Source organism: Lingula anatina, chromosome 1 (genome assembly GCF_051362555.1).
Source record: "Lingula anatina isolate TDL-2025a chromosome 1, LinAna3.0, whole genome shotgun sequence".
In the NCBI taxonomy this organism is placed as follows: Eukaryota; Metazoa; Brachiopoda; class Lingulata; order Lingulida; family Lingulidae; genus Lingula; species Lingula anatina.
In genome coordinates, this window is record NC_141767.1 from 16412084 (window position 1) to 16429461 (window position 17378).

Here is a 17378-nt window from a genome sequence, read left to right on the forward strand (position 1 = left end):
TACACGTAGTTTTTATCCATATGCAGTACCAAATATTTATTCCACCTTTTAGCTTAATTGATTACTACTTTATTATGCTTAGTTGTATATTTGAATTCTTAGCCCACAAAGGAAAACTATTTCTGAAATTTATATTTTTATTGGATGAGTAAATTTTAAGATAAAACTGCATTTGTATGGGAGCATTGGGCAAATAAGAATACACAGCATCTCTGCTTTATCTCTATGCCCCTCCATTCCCTCCACTTATTTGATTCTCTTAGAGAAGCCCATTTTATACCTCTCAATAGAGAAAGATTTATTCAAATGATAACAGATAAAACACAAACAGCAGAAATTGTGTCGAATACACGTTAATGCGTAGAGTTTTCAACTCTGCGCTGTTAACGTTTTCTCCAATTTTATTTCTGAATATAGATTTTTATCAGACATGTGGCATAACAAAGATTAAACATGGGTGCAAATCCGTTAACGTATTAAGTCTCCTAATAAGATGAACGTCCCTTGAAGCGCATTCAGAACAGCGGACTAACAGGACAGCGGATCAAATATGGCGACCCATTAAAAAGACACTGAATAGTTTCCCCGCGGGGATTACGCAACAAGCATTCAAGCAGGTCGGCTATATTTAATCCGCGGATCTGTTAGTCCTCTATTCTGAATGCGATCTTGGTCCTGTTCGCGAGAGGAATATTGCGTTAGTTGTCCATCGCATCTCTCTCATCAACACATTCACTGACTATGAGGCGAAAGTGTGGTGAGATGGCAGATCAATGGTTATACATCAACGACTTCATAAAAGTGCACTGAGTTTGGAATGCCGTTTTTTCTTACTGTTTTCTTTTCTTTTTCTTCTATTTTATTATTATTATTATTCTTTTTTTTTTTTTGAGAATAACGTCTCCAAAACTTTTTCAACATTAAAACTTTTTACTGTAGATTTTTGACGATTTTTAAAATAAGAATAGCAATATGCAATTTAGATTTTTTTTTGCTAAAATCTATCTCAGAACAAATTATTTTTGTTTTCATTTAGATGGAAACAGATATTCACTTATGCTAATTTGAAAATATGAACACCGTTTACTTTACAATAAGTGATGAATATGAAGAATATAAGGGTCGATTTATGCGGTATGACGATTTATAAAGATCGAATCATTGGGGATGCATTCCGTATTAAGGAGGCTCTCTCATATTTCAGAATTACCATTTCTGCCTAGCGATTTCGATAAAAATCTTAAGTTGCACACTATATTGCTCTATTAGGTTTAATGCCTTGTTGTAATCGTATACTAAAAGCGAAATCTGTGCAGATAGCAAAAAAAAAAGTAAATATGAGAGAGCCTCCACAAATGGAAGCACAGTAATGAGTTAGCTCGCGTTATGTATTACAAATGGCTTAAATGATATGTCAAATTCTGTGATGAACGGCCATACCAGCAGAAAACCCCACTCCGAACCGCAAAGCGTTCCGGTTATCAATCCTTATTTTGGCTCACTCATTCTCACTCTGCAGTCCGTGTAACTGAAATAAGGAATGAGCTGCACGGATTTCAACCATACTGTAACGTTAAGGAGAGATGTCCCCGCAAACATATATCCGTCATTCTCAGACAACACCGTTAATTTCTTTTTTCTCGTCTGGTAAGCGTATGCTGTCTTCTGGCGCCGTGTACGTGACACAGTTTCCGTTGACCTGAACTCGTCTGTGCTCACGCTCCTGTGGATGCCAGTCCAAACTCGGTTGAAGTAACCTCATGAAACGCTGAAAAAGCCGTCATTGTTTTAAGGTTGAATTATTCGTTGCTTTATCTATACAAGACCCATTCGTCAAAACTTGCAAAAATAAATTACTTCAGATATATAATGCATTCTTTCCTACACCATCAGCTTTAATTGTTCCTTTGTTTAAGAACAGTTTTATTAGTGATTTAAAGTTGTGTGCAATTTATTTTCTGGAAGTTAGAAGGGTAATAAAGTTGAACAGGTTAATGTACTTTTTTTTCCTGAACTTGACATAGGCACTACTAAAATCGATTTGCATTTTTCGCAATGGAAGTCAGAACGCGACGCAATTGTAACCCTATGTATGAACTGACACAAATCATGTCAATCTAATGATTCTCTGCACGCTTCACATAACTAAAACTAGAAACCAACTGCGTGAGAAATTTTTCCATTCTCAAAAATCCACTGCAGAACGCACACGCAATCGATATCTCGCCTACCATTTTCAAGTTTTCCTCCTTGCTCTGGTAAAGTCTCCAGGCGGCAATTGCTGGAATCGGGATGAGAGGGATGACTGCAACCGTCCACCCAAGAGGCTCTGCCCAATCTGGATACTGGTAGCTACCGTAGGTGGGAGCTTTATAGTTGAACAATGTGAACACCAGCAGGAGCTAAAATGATGCAGACTTATTATCAAAATTGAAATAAAATCTTCTTATTGTATATGTGGGCAATCGATTAATAAAGTCATGTAGTCTGGGTATTTAAATTTGTTTTGGCATAAACTGTATCAATAAAAGTTATCATTTATTAATGGTTTGAAAGTGTTATGTGAAGGAAAAAGCAGCCTGGAAAATAAATACCTGTTCCACAGTAATACGGCCAACATTCAAAACACGTGAATGAAAACCTGCTGTATACAGTGCATGTATGAAGAACTGTGAACATATTTAGTTATATGTACGTTTTTTAAAAGTCTAAAAAATCAAACGTACTATGGTATTTACTTAAAATGGCATTAATATTGTTTGATATTTACAAATTGATAAATGAATAGGGCCTATAGATAAAAATAGAAATTAAAAATCAACTAACCATCAACAAACCGGGGGTGACAGCCCACCAACAGATTTTCCAGAGAATAAACGTAGGTTGTCCCACCATCTGTTCAATATCCTCACAGATCCTTCTAACACCTAAAATAGAATTTTTTACAATTGTATCGGACATTTGAAGACAAGGTAGAATCAGCTAAGTCAAATCAATTATAAAGATAAACATTTACAAATATTATACCTAGCTGTCTATAACATCAAGTACAAAATGATACGTCTTCACAAAAAAAAAAAAATAATAAATAAATAAAATAAATAAATAAATAAAAACACAACCAGTGCTGGGATATGTATCGTACATTTGTACATAAGAAAGATATACTTACCATAGATATAGGCCAGAACCACTGACTCAAATATGGCAATGATGACGATAGCAATGGCCGCACAATACCAATCCATGAACTGGAACACGTAAATTCCTCCCTAGAAGAAGACATATATTGGTATTTATCTGAGTGTCCTGATCGAGAGAGAGAGAGAGAGAGAGAGAGAGAGAGAGATGATATTTGAATAACAGTGAGATGAGCTTAATTAGTTTCAAAGCAATGATGAAAGAACTCGAAGCATCACTCAAAAACAAACAAAAAAAATGTATATGAGATTTCCAGTCGATTTGAAAATAACTTTCTCATTTCCCGAAAGACTGCTACAGTAAGCTTAAGGTGGTAAATGTTCAAATATAGGTATTTATTAATTAATATTGGAAATGACGATATCCAAACACTTACATTGGTTACCAATGGGAATCCGATAAAATACATGAGGGCGCAGACCACGAATGTAAAAAGAGTTCTTCGTTTCCTTAGAAGTTCTGGAAATTCGTCAATAACGCTCCCAGTCAGGGTTTCCAGAGTTACAAACTGTAATAAAAAGCTGATACTTGTAGCACATATGCATATACATATACATATACATAAACAGTTACATAAACTGGTACATAGACGCCAAACAACGCTACAGTATCAACACTTTGTACTTTGTTCAGCAGGAATTCTGAAAAACGGGGGGGGGGGGGGGGGGGGGGGGGGGGGGGGGGGGGGGGGGAACCTTCCTATCTCTTAAAACCGTCTGTAGGCCAATGCATACTGTATTTCTAGAAATTTCTAACCCAATCCACGATCAAATAGCACATTCTTTTTCCAATCATTTTCATATTAGATTCTACTGAAAGTATGGCAAATGAATGTCGTAATACTTGCCTGTGAATCAAGTCCTAGTGTCAGTAGCATCATGAAGAACAAAATTGCCCACAGTGGCGACAATGGCATCAGAGCTATAGCCTCTGGGTAGGCTATAAAAGCAAGACCGGGTCCTACAACCAGATGGAACAGATTATGTCTGTACAATAACTTGCATTGATTCCTAAACACAATTGCATTTGCTTGCAGATAGTGTTCTTAGTTAAGTTTCGCTAGTTTTATGCCTATAACCGAAACACCGTTATGTTATTTAAGGTATTCTAGAAAAAATAATTTCAGCACAAAAAAAAAAAAAAAAAGAAAGAAAGAAAAAGAAAAAGGTATATAACTGTAAAAACTTTTGAATGGCAGTTTTGTATAAAGATTAGACAATATTAGCGAAATTATTCTCTATCACTTTTTTTTCCTAAATCCTATAAAGTAATAAGGTATATACATAACGTAAAAACGTGATCATAGTGGAGATCCTAAGCCTAATTTTTTTAAATATGCCGTGGGAATAAGGAACTTAAACTAGCTTTTGGGTTTGAGAAATATCACCTAACGCAGTACACTAGACTGTTACACGCACTAACGTGCAACAAGAAGGCAAATGTGTATTTGCGCTAGGGAAACACTTATCAGAGATAATAAACATGTGCAGATAAAGCAAAAGCAATAGCAAAACACTCTTTTTACGTTATTAATAAGGTAAACTGACTAAACTACACATTAATTCACACTTAAGATTCAGCGAGGCAGGGGACCGCCTCCCAGGTACGTACCACCAGCCGGATTTGTGCTTGAAAGTGGCACAATATTAACCATTTTCAGCTGTGAACGTAGATGTATGAGAAGATGAAATTGAAGGCAATAAGATATCTAAAATGTAAAACAGTTTTGGTTTAGGCATAAAATAGCTGCAATACCTGTCGATAATGCATGAATTTTCTAAAATCATGACAACTTGGTTAATACCCAAATTAGATACACTAGCGTTCTATAAATGTTCATGTATTTGAAGTATTATTTTGTAGAAAGAGATGTAGAACAAGCTTTTTGATACTACAAAAATATTCAATTTTGCAAAGCAAAATCATATTTGAATTCTTAACACGTAACCTCAATAGCAAACAATCTTCAAAGAGGTTGAAGCCAAATGGGAAGGTACATAATGCTGATATTTTGCTTCTCTTAAACAAAGTGCACTTAAAACTATATATCTTGGCATTTTTCACAAATGTGGTCATAAAAAATAATAGAGGTGCTGAGATTATGCTCACAAAAAGTCACTTAAATCGGGGCATAACTAAGCTCAACATCTCTACTATATTTTATTAATAACAGAGATATCCAATCCTTATAATTGCAAGCATACTACATATGTCAAGGCATACAACTACTTGCACATTGAATGGCAAATTAAGGCTTTTTACAGGATTTCAAAGAGGTTCATAAGCTTTCTATGTGTATCATGCGATGAAAGATGATCTCAACAAACGTAGAGACGAAAGTTAAGCAAATCGACATTTTGTGCTCATATTTGTGTTTCACAAGATATAATCTCATTGTTTATAAGCGTCGTCGCACTGATTATATATATATATATATATATATATATATATATATATAATCGACTTCACGTAAGTTAGGTCAAAACATAGTGCCTCAATTGTTAAAAGAAAATTATGGCATCGTTGTTGAAAACACAATTTACGCATATTTTTGATGTTGGAAAATTTGAATGCCAATGCGAAATTACTGGTGTTTATCTGTTTAGACCCATTAAGGAATATTTCCTCCTTGGTTTGTCACCGCAAAGCGACAACACCTCAAAAATTAACTAGTGTTCTGACATTCTTGTTCATGACCGTGACATGTAACTGCACTCCAGCACTAGACGCATAAATGTACCAAAAATATTGAGCGCTCAAGTTGTTTAAGTTTCAAAACTCATAATAAACTAATAATAAAAAAAAAATTATGCTCAACTTTTGTCTCTATGTTTACAAAGAACGTTACTTTGCCGCCATCATGGTTGACGTATCCCTCATTTTCGCAGGAAAATGCACATTTACATAGTTGAGCTGAAAGGTGGTTCTGATTTTAAGACTAGAATTGAGGTTTACTTTAATTCAAGGATCTTTCTTTAGTTTTAGTTCTAAAATATAAAATGACTTAAGAAATAAAACATACATTTTCTCCTTTTTTTGTAACACAAACATAATACGCCAATTTTGAGGACCTTCAAATATTAATCAAAGGTAAAAGCAGAAAGCAAAATATTTTGTCCTTAAAATAAGAAATATGATATTGGCCCCAGATGACCGCCAAGTACTTTTACAGCAAAGAGCCTGTAGCTTGTGTGCTGTAACTTGCCTAGCGGCCAGTAATTTCAATCGCAAGGTACATGTCGGACGTCAACCACGATAACCGCAAATTACATTGCGAAAGTTTCCCCCTGTTTGTATCATCAACCACGATAACCGCAAATTACATTGCGAAAGTTTCCCCCTGTTTGTATCAAAAACACTTGAAATCGTTTAAATGATTTACGGTCCTCGGGTCTAAGTACCCACATGAAGCTCGGCCTCATCTTATAAAATTCAGAGTACCACCCAGTCACAAACTGGTGGTACAATAAATTACTTAATTAATTAATTGATGAAATAGCATCCTTTGTCGCGTATTGGTGTACCTTGCTCTCACACTGGGGCTGACACAGACGCTTGTCGTATTGTTTTTATTGCCAGCGGCAGCAGTGCAAGCCTTAAGACTGTAGATTCCGCCCACTGGATACAAAAGTATGGCATATAAAAGTGCATTTAATTTAATTTAATTATATCAAGCCTATTCAAGTTCATTACCACAAAACAGTTACGTTTAGCCTCTGGTTGATGATAAATGTGTAAAAACTACTAATATGCAGAAATGTTGGAAGATATAAGACAATTTAATATGGTAATCAATGTTAGATTGTCAATGAAGAGTGACGAGTGCAAGCGTGACTCATCGTGACAGTGCTGATTTATTGTTGAAAACCTTTCTCGATGATGAAATTGAACTCTGCTGAGTAATAGATGTTCACATAGTGGAGGATAAATCGATCATTGGTCATGACGGGGGGAGGTCACAAGTCGTACCAAAACTCTTCTACGCGGTTGATCTAGTACCTTCGTCTTTGGATTCATATTATCACAGGCCTGGGCCTAATAATTTGAATAAAACCATGCGTTTTTTTTTCTTTGAAGTTGATAGCCCGGCGAGGTCTTGTTCCGACGACAAACTTGGTGCGTAACCAGAATAAAAATGATTTTACCGGCAGATACAGTATACAGCATTGTGGAGGGGAGGACGCAGGGCAGGGGTAAATGAAAAATGATTAAAGACAATTGTGCCAATATATGCAAGGCACAGGAATGAATAACTTGTACGATTTTTTTGCTTCGTTTGTTATTTAAAAAATGGGGAGAGAGAAGGGGGACAAGAAGGTACCTCCGAAGCGAAGGGGGGGAGGCACTGTGTTTCCCTGGATCTGCCATTAAATTTTATTCTCCAATACGAAAGAAATCAATTTCATTTTGTTAACCCTCTCAGAACATTGAAGCGCCGGACTATCAGAAGAAGCCCTTTCAGCAAACTTCGATAACCTGTAGTAATCCATTAATAAGACCCTGGGTAAAAGGGTTGCAGACACTTTGCTGATATCTTAAAGTGTAACAACAAACCTGATTTGACCACCTTATCGACAGGTAGCTGAGCCACGTGCGCCATGTGCCCAATCACGGAGAAGATGACAAAGCCACCATATACACTAGACAAACCGTTCACAATGGGGATGAGCAAAGCATCTCTGAAACACAAGGTATGCACATATGACCTATAACTTGTATGCAGTGAATCTGCAGTAGTATTCATGAACGCGATTTTATTGACTTACTGATATATTGAGAATATTTTTTTGCATGTTGCCAGTACGTTGAGCACTCGTTTGTCTTTTATTTAAAAAAGGTTAAGCAATCCGTACACAAATCACACTGACCTTTTGATGTTGTTATGGAAATTGTTGTAGCCGGCCATAATGATTGGACCTCCCCAACCGGCTCCGAGAGAGAAGAACACTTGTAGGCCCGCTTCGCACCACACCTGTAATATTCGCTTTTTGTATTTGGTGTAACCGGTCATCTGTTCACACCTCATTTGTTTAAAAGACTTTTTGATTCCCCCCTTTCAATTGAAATTGGTAATGAGAACGCTAATTTACCAGTAAGTGACATTCTGCAACGGTAATGGAGGACAGGGAGTATCTACCATAGCAACCTTTTTGATACCCCCCCTTCCCCCGTCTTCAATCGAAATTGGTAATGAAAACGCTAATTTACCAGTAATTATGCGACATTCTGCAACGCCGATGGAGGAGGGGATATCATAGCAAAAGAACAGATCCAATAAAACAGCGATGATCAACAGAATTTTACCTTAAATTCGGCAATCTTTGTGAAATTAGGAACAAGGTAAAACTTTACACCCTCCAAAGATCCGGGCAGTGTAGCTCCCCGCACCATCAGTATGGTGAGGCAAATATACGGCAGTGTTGCTGTAAAATATACAACCTGTAAAATATTTAAAGTAAAATTAGCATGATTTAACAGATGTGATCAGTACAATCGTAAGCACACAAGACAACAAAGATAATTATCTGCATTTATCTAAAATCTCAGCGTATCATGATAAACCAATACCGTTTTGCCAATTTTTGGTCCATGATGCCAACTACAGATTTCCACTTTTTATAGTCAAGAATATCAAGTGACATTTGCTGCTTCAGTTGACTAAGAAAAAAAATTACTTACTACTCCAGTTGACTTGACGCCTTTGCTTAAACACAGGAAAGTTATGAGCCAGGCCACTGTTAGGCATACCAACAGCTGCCAACGAATGGTCCCCAGATCCTCTATACCAGACGACATTCCAAGTACCATAGACCTAGGTAACAAATGACGTATTAACAGTTGGTGACAATATTGGCTACGTTTCTACAGGGCGACATTATTATTTTATATCAAAGTCACTTTAATTGAAATTGCACTGGAAGTCGTGGATCTAATCCTCACATTTGGCGCCTTGGTTGGAAACATTTGACGAATAAGCTTTGTCGTTTCATTGGTTGACGTTACCGTGAGATCTTCACATTGGAATTTTTTTCTATCCACACACTACTTCTATATCATCAATCCTTACAATCGTGACAAATAGGCCCAGAACTATCATACTAAAACAGACCTATGTTGTATTGTACTCACTGCCAGAATTCCTCAGCTGGGCTGGTGGTAGTATTACAGCCAGGGATTAGAGAGCCTTGAGTCAAACCAACCAAACCACCACTGCTCTGGTTCGCAGTCCCGAACACTACCTCCGCCAAGGATCTGTTGTCCCCCGACATCGTCCCGAAGTCACTGTAGGTGAAAACGGCACTGCTGTTCAGAGGCATGCTAGAATTGCTGCCGGTGGAATTGCTGCGAATTTGACCGGCGTCAACAGAGGAGAGGCAGCAGTCAGAGTTCCACTCGTTCCCACAGTTTCCCCACGGGACCTCGGCGGCGAACGACATCCCGAGGAAATACAGTACCCACGCCATGATGACGTTGTAGTAGATACAGGTTATACCAGACACGAATATCATGCCATAGCCTAGACCTGCAATGGGAGATTTCAAGGAAACTGGTCCATCAATTAATTGTATTTGATTGTTCACTTGGAGTGGCCCTTAAATTTCACAAACGGGCTTGTGAAAATGTATGCTTTTAGGATTTATTTTAACTATTTCTTTAACCTGACTCTTTTTTTTCAGAAGAGTAGGTTACTCTACAGCCACGCGATGCAGGTAGTCGTATAACTCGGTCGATTTTCTACACCGATAGACCGGAACTGCTTTATCACACTGATGGACGAGTAATAAAAACCCTCCTGTGTTTTAAAGAACGAACCTCTTGTATCAGGTCTGGTATCAGCATGCACCAACCATCAGGCCATTTATGCTCACACATATAGGCTACGCTTCTCTGACAGTTACATGTAGTTCCCGAAACTTGAAAGTAAAATTAGCCTTTGACGTGGCGATTAAGAACGGTTACTAGTACATTTACGTACCTTTGAATAAAGGACTTAGTCTCCAAAATGTGAGTGGACTGCTAGAGGAATATTGTGCCAGAGCCACTTCCAGGTAATAGAGTGGGATGGCGCAAGTAAACAGGCACACAAAATAAGGGAGCAGGAACGCACCTGAGGAGAAAAGAGTATCATCGCCATGTTTACGTTCATACTGTCATTGTCATTGTGTAAATTTTTATCGTTTATTACATTAAGAATGACGCTTGAATTCTTATTCCCATTGCTTTACCTTACTTCATTCTGATTCATACCTCTTACAGCTGGTAGCTCAGCCCGTAGATATCAATTATGTTAAAGACGAAGGTCATTTATACGAATTAACATTGATATTCACATATTTGTGTATCCCAAATTTGATTTACAAAGCGCAGAATACGACTTAAAATTGACCTATTACGACATTTCTCGTTTTGGCTCTGCGCACGTTAAGAAAATGAGTACTTCTATTAACATTTACGTATTATAACTTTGCTCATGTGTTTTTAAAGCAACGACCTTCTGTAATTATTGTTTATATGTAGTAGTATAACTCAACTGTGAAGTTCAACGTTTTGACACATACGTCGATATGGGGATTGACATGATAAGATGCTAAGTAACTAAGTAAACTGGTTAATCTGGTAAACAACACACCACAAAAAAGTATGTGTGTCAGTGTGTCTTAAGTTCATGCACCGACCTTAGAGATTTCACAAGATGGATGTCTTCAAAACATCGCAAGTGTATTTCAGGTGTGGAAATATGCCTATCAACTTCATACATGTACATGTAGGACACAATAAATGCTGTTAAAATGAGAGCAATACTGTGCCAAACATGTTCAGGATCCAATTTATAAAAAAGAGAAAAAATGTTCGAATTACAACCATCGAATGTTCAAAACCTAAAGCCTCAATTATTAACGCTTTTTATTGGTCAATTTTTTAAAATAGCTCGTACATATAAGGTGTCAACCAGAAAGCCTCTTTGTGGCTTCGGTTGTGAAGCATACTTCTGATTGTTTTGGAAATGCTTCCTGTCTTTCGGCATAAAAATAACATCCTTTGAAAAGGCTATGTTTAAGACTGATAATTATTGTGGGAAAATTGTCGCATTTTAGATTGTGTTAAGCGTACGTGTAGTTTTGATACTGGCAGGAGTTTGGATGAATTTGTGACTGGTTTTGTTACAGGTTTTGCCAAGCTTGTGTTTTAGATAATATATGAAGATGAGATTCACAGATCCATGTCCGAATATTGCTCACGTTGGCCGAAATGGTCCTTTAAGGATAAACCACAAGCAACAAACATATTTTCTTTTTATTTTTTGCAATTGGTCAGTAGTGAAGGTTTCTTCAACTGACTTAAAATCGTCAGAAATCAAATGGCACCAATTAAGAGACTAGTCAGTTAAAAAACCTGGCCAGGATATGTAAGTGCACTTTGTTGAATTGTACTGAAATATCTTCTTCAAAATTTGTTTGGCAAATGAACTGGCGTTGAAAAGAAGCCAGGAAGCATGGGCACGGATTGACAACTACAAGTTTTTCATATCCGATCACTGAACTCCATCAACTGTCACCATGGCATCGACTGACTATAATATTCATACCTTTCCACTCAGAATCATCCAAGCACGGACAGAAACGCAAATAAGCAGCGTGCTACACGATTTAATAAAGTGTTGTGAAAAATAAAGCTTATGTAAATCACGTGCCGAAACACGCATGTCAACCAACTGCCAGGTACCTCCCTTATTTGTCATAAATATGACAAAATCATATTTGTATGATAGCCTGCTTCATGTATGTACAGGTAGATCATTCATTTTCCGAAGATAAGTGGCAGGAGTTGAAAATCTTGACAGTCGTGCCCACGTACACACGCCATTCTGCTTAATGTGGACTACTGGACTGGGACTCTGAAAAAACCATAGCTAGGAAATTCACTCAAGATCTAGGATCCATCTTGGATTCTAGTTTAGGCGAAGAACTTTTGTTTAGATCGACCCACACCTGTGTAACAGGATAGAAGTCCTAGGAATGAAAGTCCAGGGCCCCATCTATTTGTATAGGTTAGGGTTAGTTGAAGTATTGGGGTTAGTATAGTATATGGGACGAATGTCACCTGTACAAAGTAATGGGAAGCGAACTTCCATTCCCATAACACCGGTTCACGTCCACAACACATTACCCGGCAACACAATTTATGTCTCCTCCATCCCAGTGCATCACAAACTTGCATATTCCCGTTCATAGCAAAAGAGAATGCAACAAAGACTATCGGGTGTTCGTGATTTGGCCAAACAAGGCCGCTTTTATTAAATAAACTCACTATCCTAATAATTTTAACAATAATAACAATGTGGCAAATAACACAATTTAAATGTGTCAGTGATATTGGTCTCTCTGCACAAAACCGCCAAGGTTTCTAAATGATATAGGGAATGGGTCATTCTACGGACTGGTAGCTGCACCTAAGACCACTGAACCACTGAATAATTTATTCACCAAGCGGCTTAATTAAGACTTAAACTAGTGACGACCAATTTTGATGCACATGGTTCGTCCATCTGTGCAAAGCATATACTTCATACAGACCCCTATCATATTAGAATCTCTGGGTCAATTATCACTCCACATATGAAACATATCCGCATATCATAATAAACAATAGCTGATTTATAAAAGCAGACATTTTATTTTCAGTACCTAAGTGTAAACAGAAAAGGAAAATGTCACCAGACTCAGTCACACTCCTCTAGGTCAAAACTGTCAAAACATGAGTGTTTTGTGCCTACTAAGTAGCAAGTGCGCCACAAACTAGGCTTTCCGTTCAGTGGCTTTTGCATGTATATATGCAACCAGCAAATGTCAGCATCAGAAAAACCTGGTGAATTTTCCCACGCAACATGTTAAATGGGACCTTGGTTTCATAAATGACATGCATTTTAGAAAAACCTTAGGGGCCATTCCCAGACCCTGCCGTGATAACTGTGGATCAATTTATCTCCAAGGGGATTCTCGCTAAATTGCAATCAAGTTAAGAGGCTAAGATGTCTGACACGCCTACTGAAGCTTTTTGGGTGTTATTAACTATCGTTTAGCAGCTTCAGTAGGCGTGCCAGACATCTAAGCCGCTTAAGCTGAATGCAATTTAGCAAGAAACCCCTTAGAGATGGATCGATCTTGTTAGATCGATTTAGGTATGGGAACCCAGTCTTAGGCATATGTCCTTCCTTTAATTATGTAATCAACTAAAGCAGCTGAATAGTTTACTGGACTTGTAAAGCTCTCTGCGTTTGGCCGACTGCCAGTGACAACAACAATAGTTAGGACATGTTTTTTGTGGTATTATATCAATCGAAAATATCCCCGTCTACTGTTTGTCTTAAATACCGTTGATAGCGTGATTTTGTCACTTAACGGTGGGAAGCGGGCATGAAGTAAATAAATGATCTGATAACTTTAATCAAAGAATTCATAAATGATGATCAATCCAAATGAAACATTGTAATTTTACTGATATTGTTGCGTTTTCAATGTTAAATGGTCTGAAGTCAACATTATAGGGCACTGAATATCAGAAAAAAAAACATATAACTTCTGACTGTGTTACCACTTAGTAAAATAAGTTGCTGGACCGAATGGGGAGCTGGTCACAAAAGAAACTGGATCGAAGGCCCGACAGGTAGGCGTAGCCCACCCGCTGTCAGCCGAAGGCTGACGTGAATGGGGGTTTGGGGTGATGTCCCTCAAGAAAATTTAGTAAATTTGAAGCAAAATGGTGAACTTTGATAACATTTTAAGCAAGAAAAGTGCAATATTTATCTTGTACAATGTACCTATTTTAATGCCTGGGAATATAATTTTCTTGGAGGGGACTATTAAATATTAAATAATTTTAAACAGTGTGTGTGTGTGTGTTATAGAAACTTATTTGTCCACCTGAAATTTTACATATTAAACAGTGCTTAAAATTGTATTTACAAGTTTAGACCTCAAGATACTGAACTACATATGTGTGTTTAACTAAGGATTTTCATGTTTCTAATGATGGAAGGTGCTATTAACAAAATTTTGAAATTTTGAAGCTAGAAGGTGAACTTTGGTGGTATCTCCACCAAGAAAATTACAATAATTCTATAGGCCTATGCGTAATAGCCTCCATTTTTGTGGAACCCTCAAGTCTTATAAATGTATAACTTAACGGACTAAAAATTGGACTAAGTAATGCAGGGCATGACAAAAAACTATTTTCAGACTCTAGATACGTCGGTCAAGAAGGTCTGAAAATCTGCTAATCTGAAAATTGCCCCACACCCCACTCTCAAAAATTGCCTTTTCAAACATAGATGATAGAATGTTTGTTCTTATATGTTTAGGTCGACCAAACTGTCTCAGTGCCTCGAAAATGTTTTTATACAGTGCAGAGGCAGTACATGTACAATGACGCTATATTTCTCACGCAGAATATCATAATTAATTAGTTGTTATAGAGCTGTTGAATATTAAATATATGATACCAGTATATATTTGATTGTTTCATATAGAAACAGTGAATTGTAAATAGTGCACCATGCAGATAAATTGAAAAACAATTCTACATGTAACAACACCAAATTAATGTATTTGCTCAGAACACAAGGGACCTCTGTTAAGCTCTTTGGTTAATTAGAATCACATTGTCCTTGTTAATGACCAAGGATTGGTCTGTGGTACGTTTACGGCCTATTTTACATCACGGGGACTCGTGGGGGGATTTTCCACATAAACCGGTTTTGATCCTGCTACAAATGATTTTAGATTCTTTAAAAGACACAAGCGTTCCAGCACATCACTTAGAGGATGGGGCTGACAGGTACGGCGTGTTTATGCGTTATTTTTAGTCTTACATCCTTTTCTACTACGAACAAAGTATGGCAGTTGGGCCATCCATCATCTTTGAGTTTTAGTGACAGTGCCTTTATTAAAATAATAGCGCATATATCCAATATAGATAGCCATATTGCGTATAGCGTTAATACAAGTATTATAATCGAATACGAAGTAAATAATGGAGATATAAGTAAAGGTAGGATAAGACCCATAAAACAGCACGCTTTCTAACCTCAACATCATGAAATACACGCCAAGGAACAGACGCTGTGAATTAACCTTCAAAACGCCGTAGGCATCCTGATAATATGATGATTAAGTAGCTTATAAATGAATATATATTCGACTGACCAGTACTTTTCCACAGTACCTGTAACTATACAGGTTGACAGCGCTTTTACGGCCCTGTCATTTCAACATAATAGCATGGGGTGATTGCTAGGCCGATGAGTCTTAATCCCACTATACAGAATATCAACTGTCCATCTCCAGTTGAACGCACTCCCGATCAGAAAGAAAAAAATAACGAACTGGTCACTACTAACTGGCCAGGTACTTTTCCACAGTATCAATATCAGTACTTCTATAGACGATCCCGACGGTGTTTTCAAAACTCGGTAGATACACCTTTAATAATAGAATGCATGGGTTTGTTGGTGTTTGTGCATGGATGCGTGCGAGAAAGTTGATGGTGCGTGCGTGTGTGTGCATGTGACTGCGTGAGCGAGTTTATGCGTAGGTGCGTGCTTTAGTATTTATTTACATTCTTGACGTGTAGTCAGGAGATTTCATGGGAAAATGAAAGGCCTATTTCACCTTAAACTTATTTCCACTATCAGTTGAGAGGTTTTATGACCTCTGAACTCAAATCATTTAACCCTTCTCACCCTTTAATTTTAGAGCAAACACAAAAAAACTTAAACAAAATATTCCTTTCAAAATGAAATGGAACATTATTACGTAAAGTATTTATCCACGATCACCGCTTCCAAAAAGTAGGATAATTTCACTTGTATTTTGCTTTCACGCTCGCCTGTATTTTTATGTGTATTTTTTCGGTGTGTTCATCTTAGAATGTTCTTAGCGGCAGCCGTGGGATAAGTCAGTTTTGCGCCTCGACATAAATTATGCTCTTGATTGTCGCATACATTGCACGACTCGTAAAGTAACTAAACATAACCAACATACATAACCAACAACTTAAACCCCGTTTTTACGCCCAGATGATCATCTAGTGACTACTCACCTCCCCCATTCCTCATGCACAGATAGGGAAATCTGTATAGATTTCCAAGTCCGACGCAATACCCTATCCCTGACATGATAAAATCGAACTGCCGGGTCCATTTTTCCCTCTTAGGCGTCGAACTGGTGATGGAGTTGTTGTCATCGTCATGGGTTTTCTTTGCTATACCATTTTCTGTGGACTTTTGTCGCACGAGCAGCCTTCTGATCTTCTCCATTAGCGCCATTCGGGTGTCTGACACAGAATGCTGCGATTTACACGTGTTGGGCGCTTTAACCGCAGCGCAAAAGTCAGGCGCACACGATGAATTGTCAGCTGAACTAATTGTCACACGAAGTGTGTACTTCACCATGTGTGCAAAAAATCCCCAGAGTTCTTTGTCTTAGAGGACAGAAGGCGAAACATATTACCGTTTACATATGAGGTCGACTCTTTACCGACATTTTAGCATAATCTTTGTTATACCAATAGCTCAGCTAAATGCTCGCAATATGCGCCGGGCCTCAGTCTGTAGATGACACAAATGTATTGCCTTTGGTTGCTGTAGTAGTTTATAAAGGAGTCATTATATTTTCTTTAATACTTTTTTCTTATGAACGGGAAAAAGAACAAAATGAATAAGAGTTGATAATAAAAGTAATTAAACAGATGTGTATGTGGATACAGTATTTCATTTCAGTTTTACTACCATTGTTTGACGGGCAAAAGAGGAAGAGGCGTTCAGCAGAAAACCGGGTATCACATATTCAAGCAGCAATTCAATCCTCTTATATTCTTTCCTTCAAACCCGGGTAATGATACCGCTCACTTATACTGATTGCAGTCTGTAGAAGACAAATCATACCAGATCATTCAGCAGGTACAGCTGATTTTTTTTTACTTTTGTAAGAAGTTCATACATGTACCTCATCTACTGGTATATAGATGGCGATTTCATAAATCGGAACGTTTTTTAAATGTTGAGCTTATTGTATCTTCTTACATTTCAAAATGGCAAAAACATCAATTCATCTCTTACAGAGAATAAATGTTAGGTGAAAATATAGATTAAATGTCAGAACGTACAAGTATGAGATTTA

General features: G+C 37.5%; 1 protein-coding gene across 1 annotated transcript; it reads right to left on the reverse strand.

The window, feature by feature from the left end:
• Positions 1–337: 337 nt before the first annotated feature.
• Positions 338–16577, reverse strand: LOC106156759 (sodium-dependent proline transporter). The gene is made up of 13 exons (XM_013532174.3): positions 16300–16577; positions 10178–10309; positions 9331–9724; positions 8881–9013; positions 8506–8640; positions 8070–8173; positions 7756–7880; positions 4049–4161; positions 3578–3709; positions 3173–3272; positions 2827–2927; positions 2232–2402; positions 338–1768 (listed from the first exon to the last, which is right to left on the reverse strand). The coding sequence occupies exons 1-13, from the start codon at positions 16523–16525 to the stop codon at positions 1613–1615; spliced, it is 2022 nt and encodes a 673-aa protein (XP_013387628.2). The 5' UTR covers positions 16526–16577; the 3' UTR covers positions 338–1612.
• Positions 16578–17378: the final 801 nt, after the last annotated feature.

Coding starts and splice junctions, on each gene's coding strand:
- LOC106156759 (XM_013532174.3), bottom strand. CDS start 16,525: ATGGCGCTAATGGAGAAGATCAGAAGGCTGCTCGTGCGACAAAAGTCC. Junction 3,273..3,577: donor GATTCCCATTGGTAACCAAT/GTAAGTGTTTGG, acceptor GTCTTCTTCTAG/GGAGGAATTTACGTGTTCCA. Junction 2,928..3,172: donor GGTTCTGGCCTATATCTATG/GTAAGTATATCT, acceptor ATTCTATTTTAG/GTGTTAGAAGGATCTGTGAG.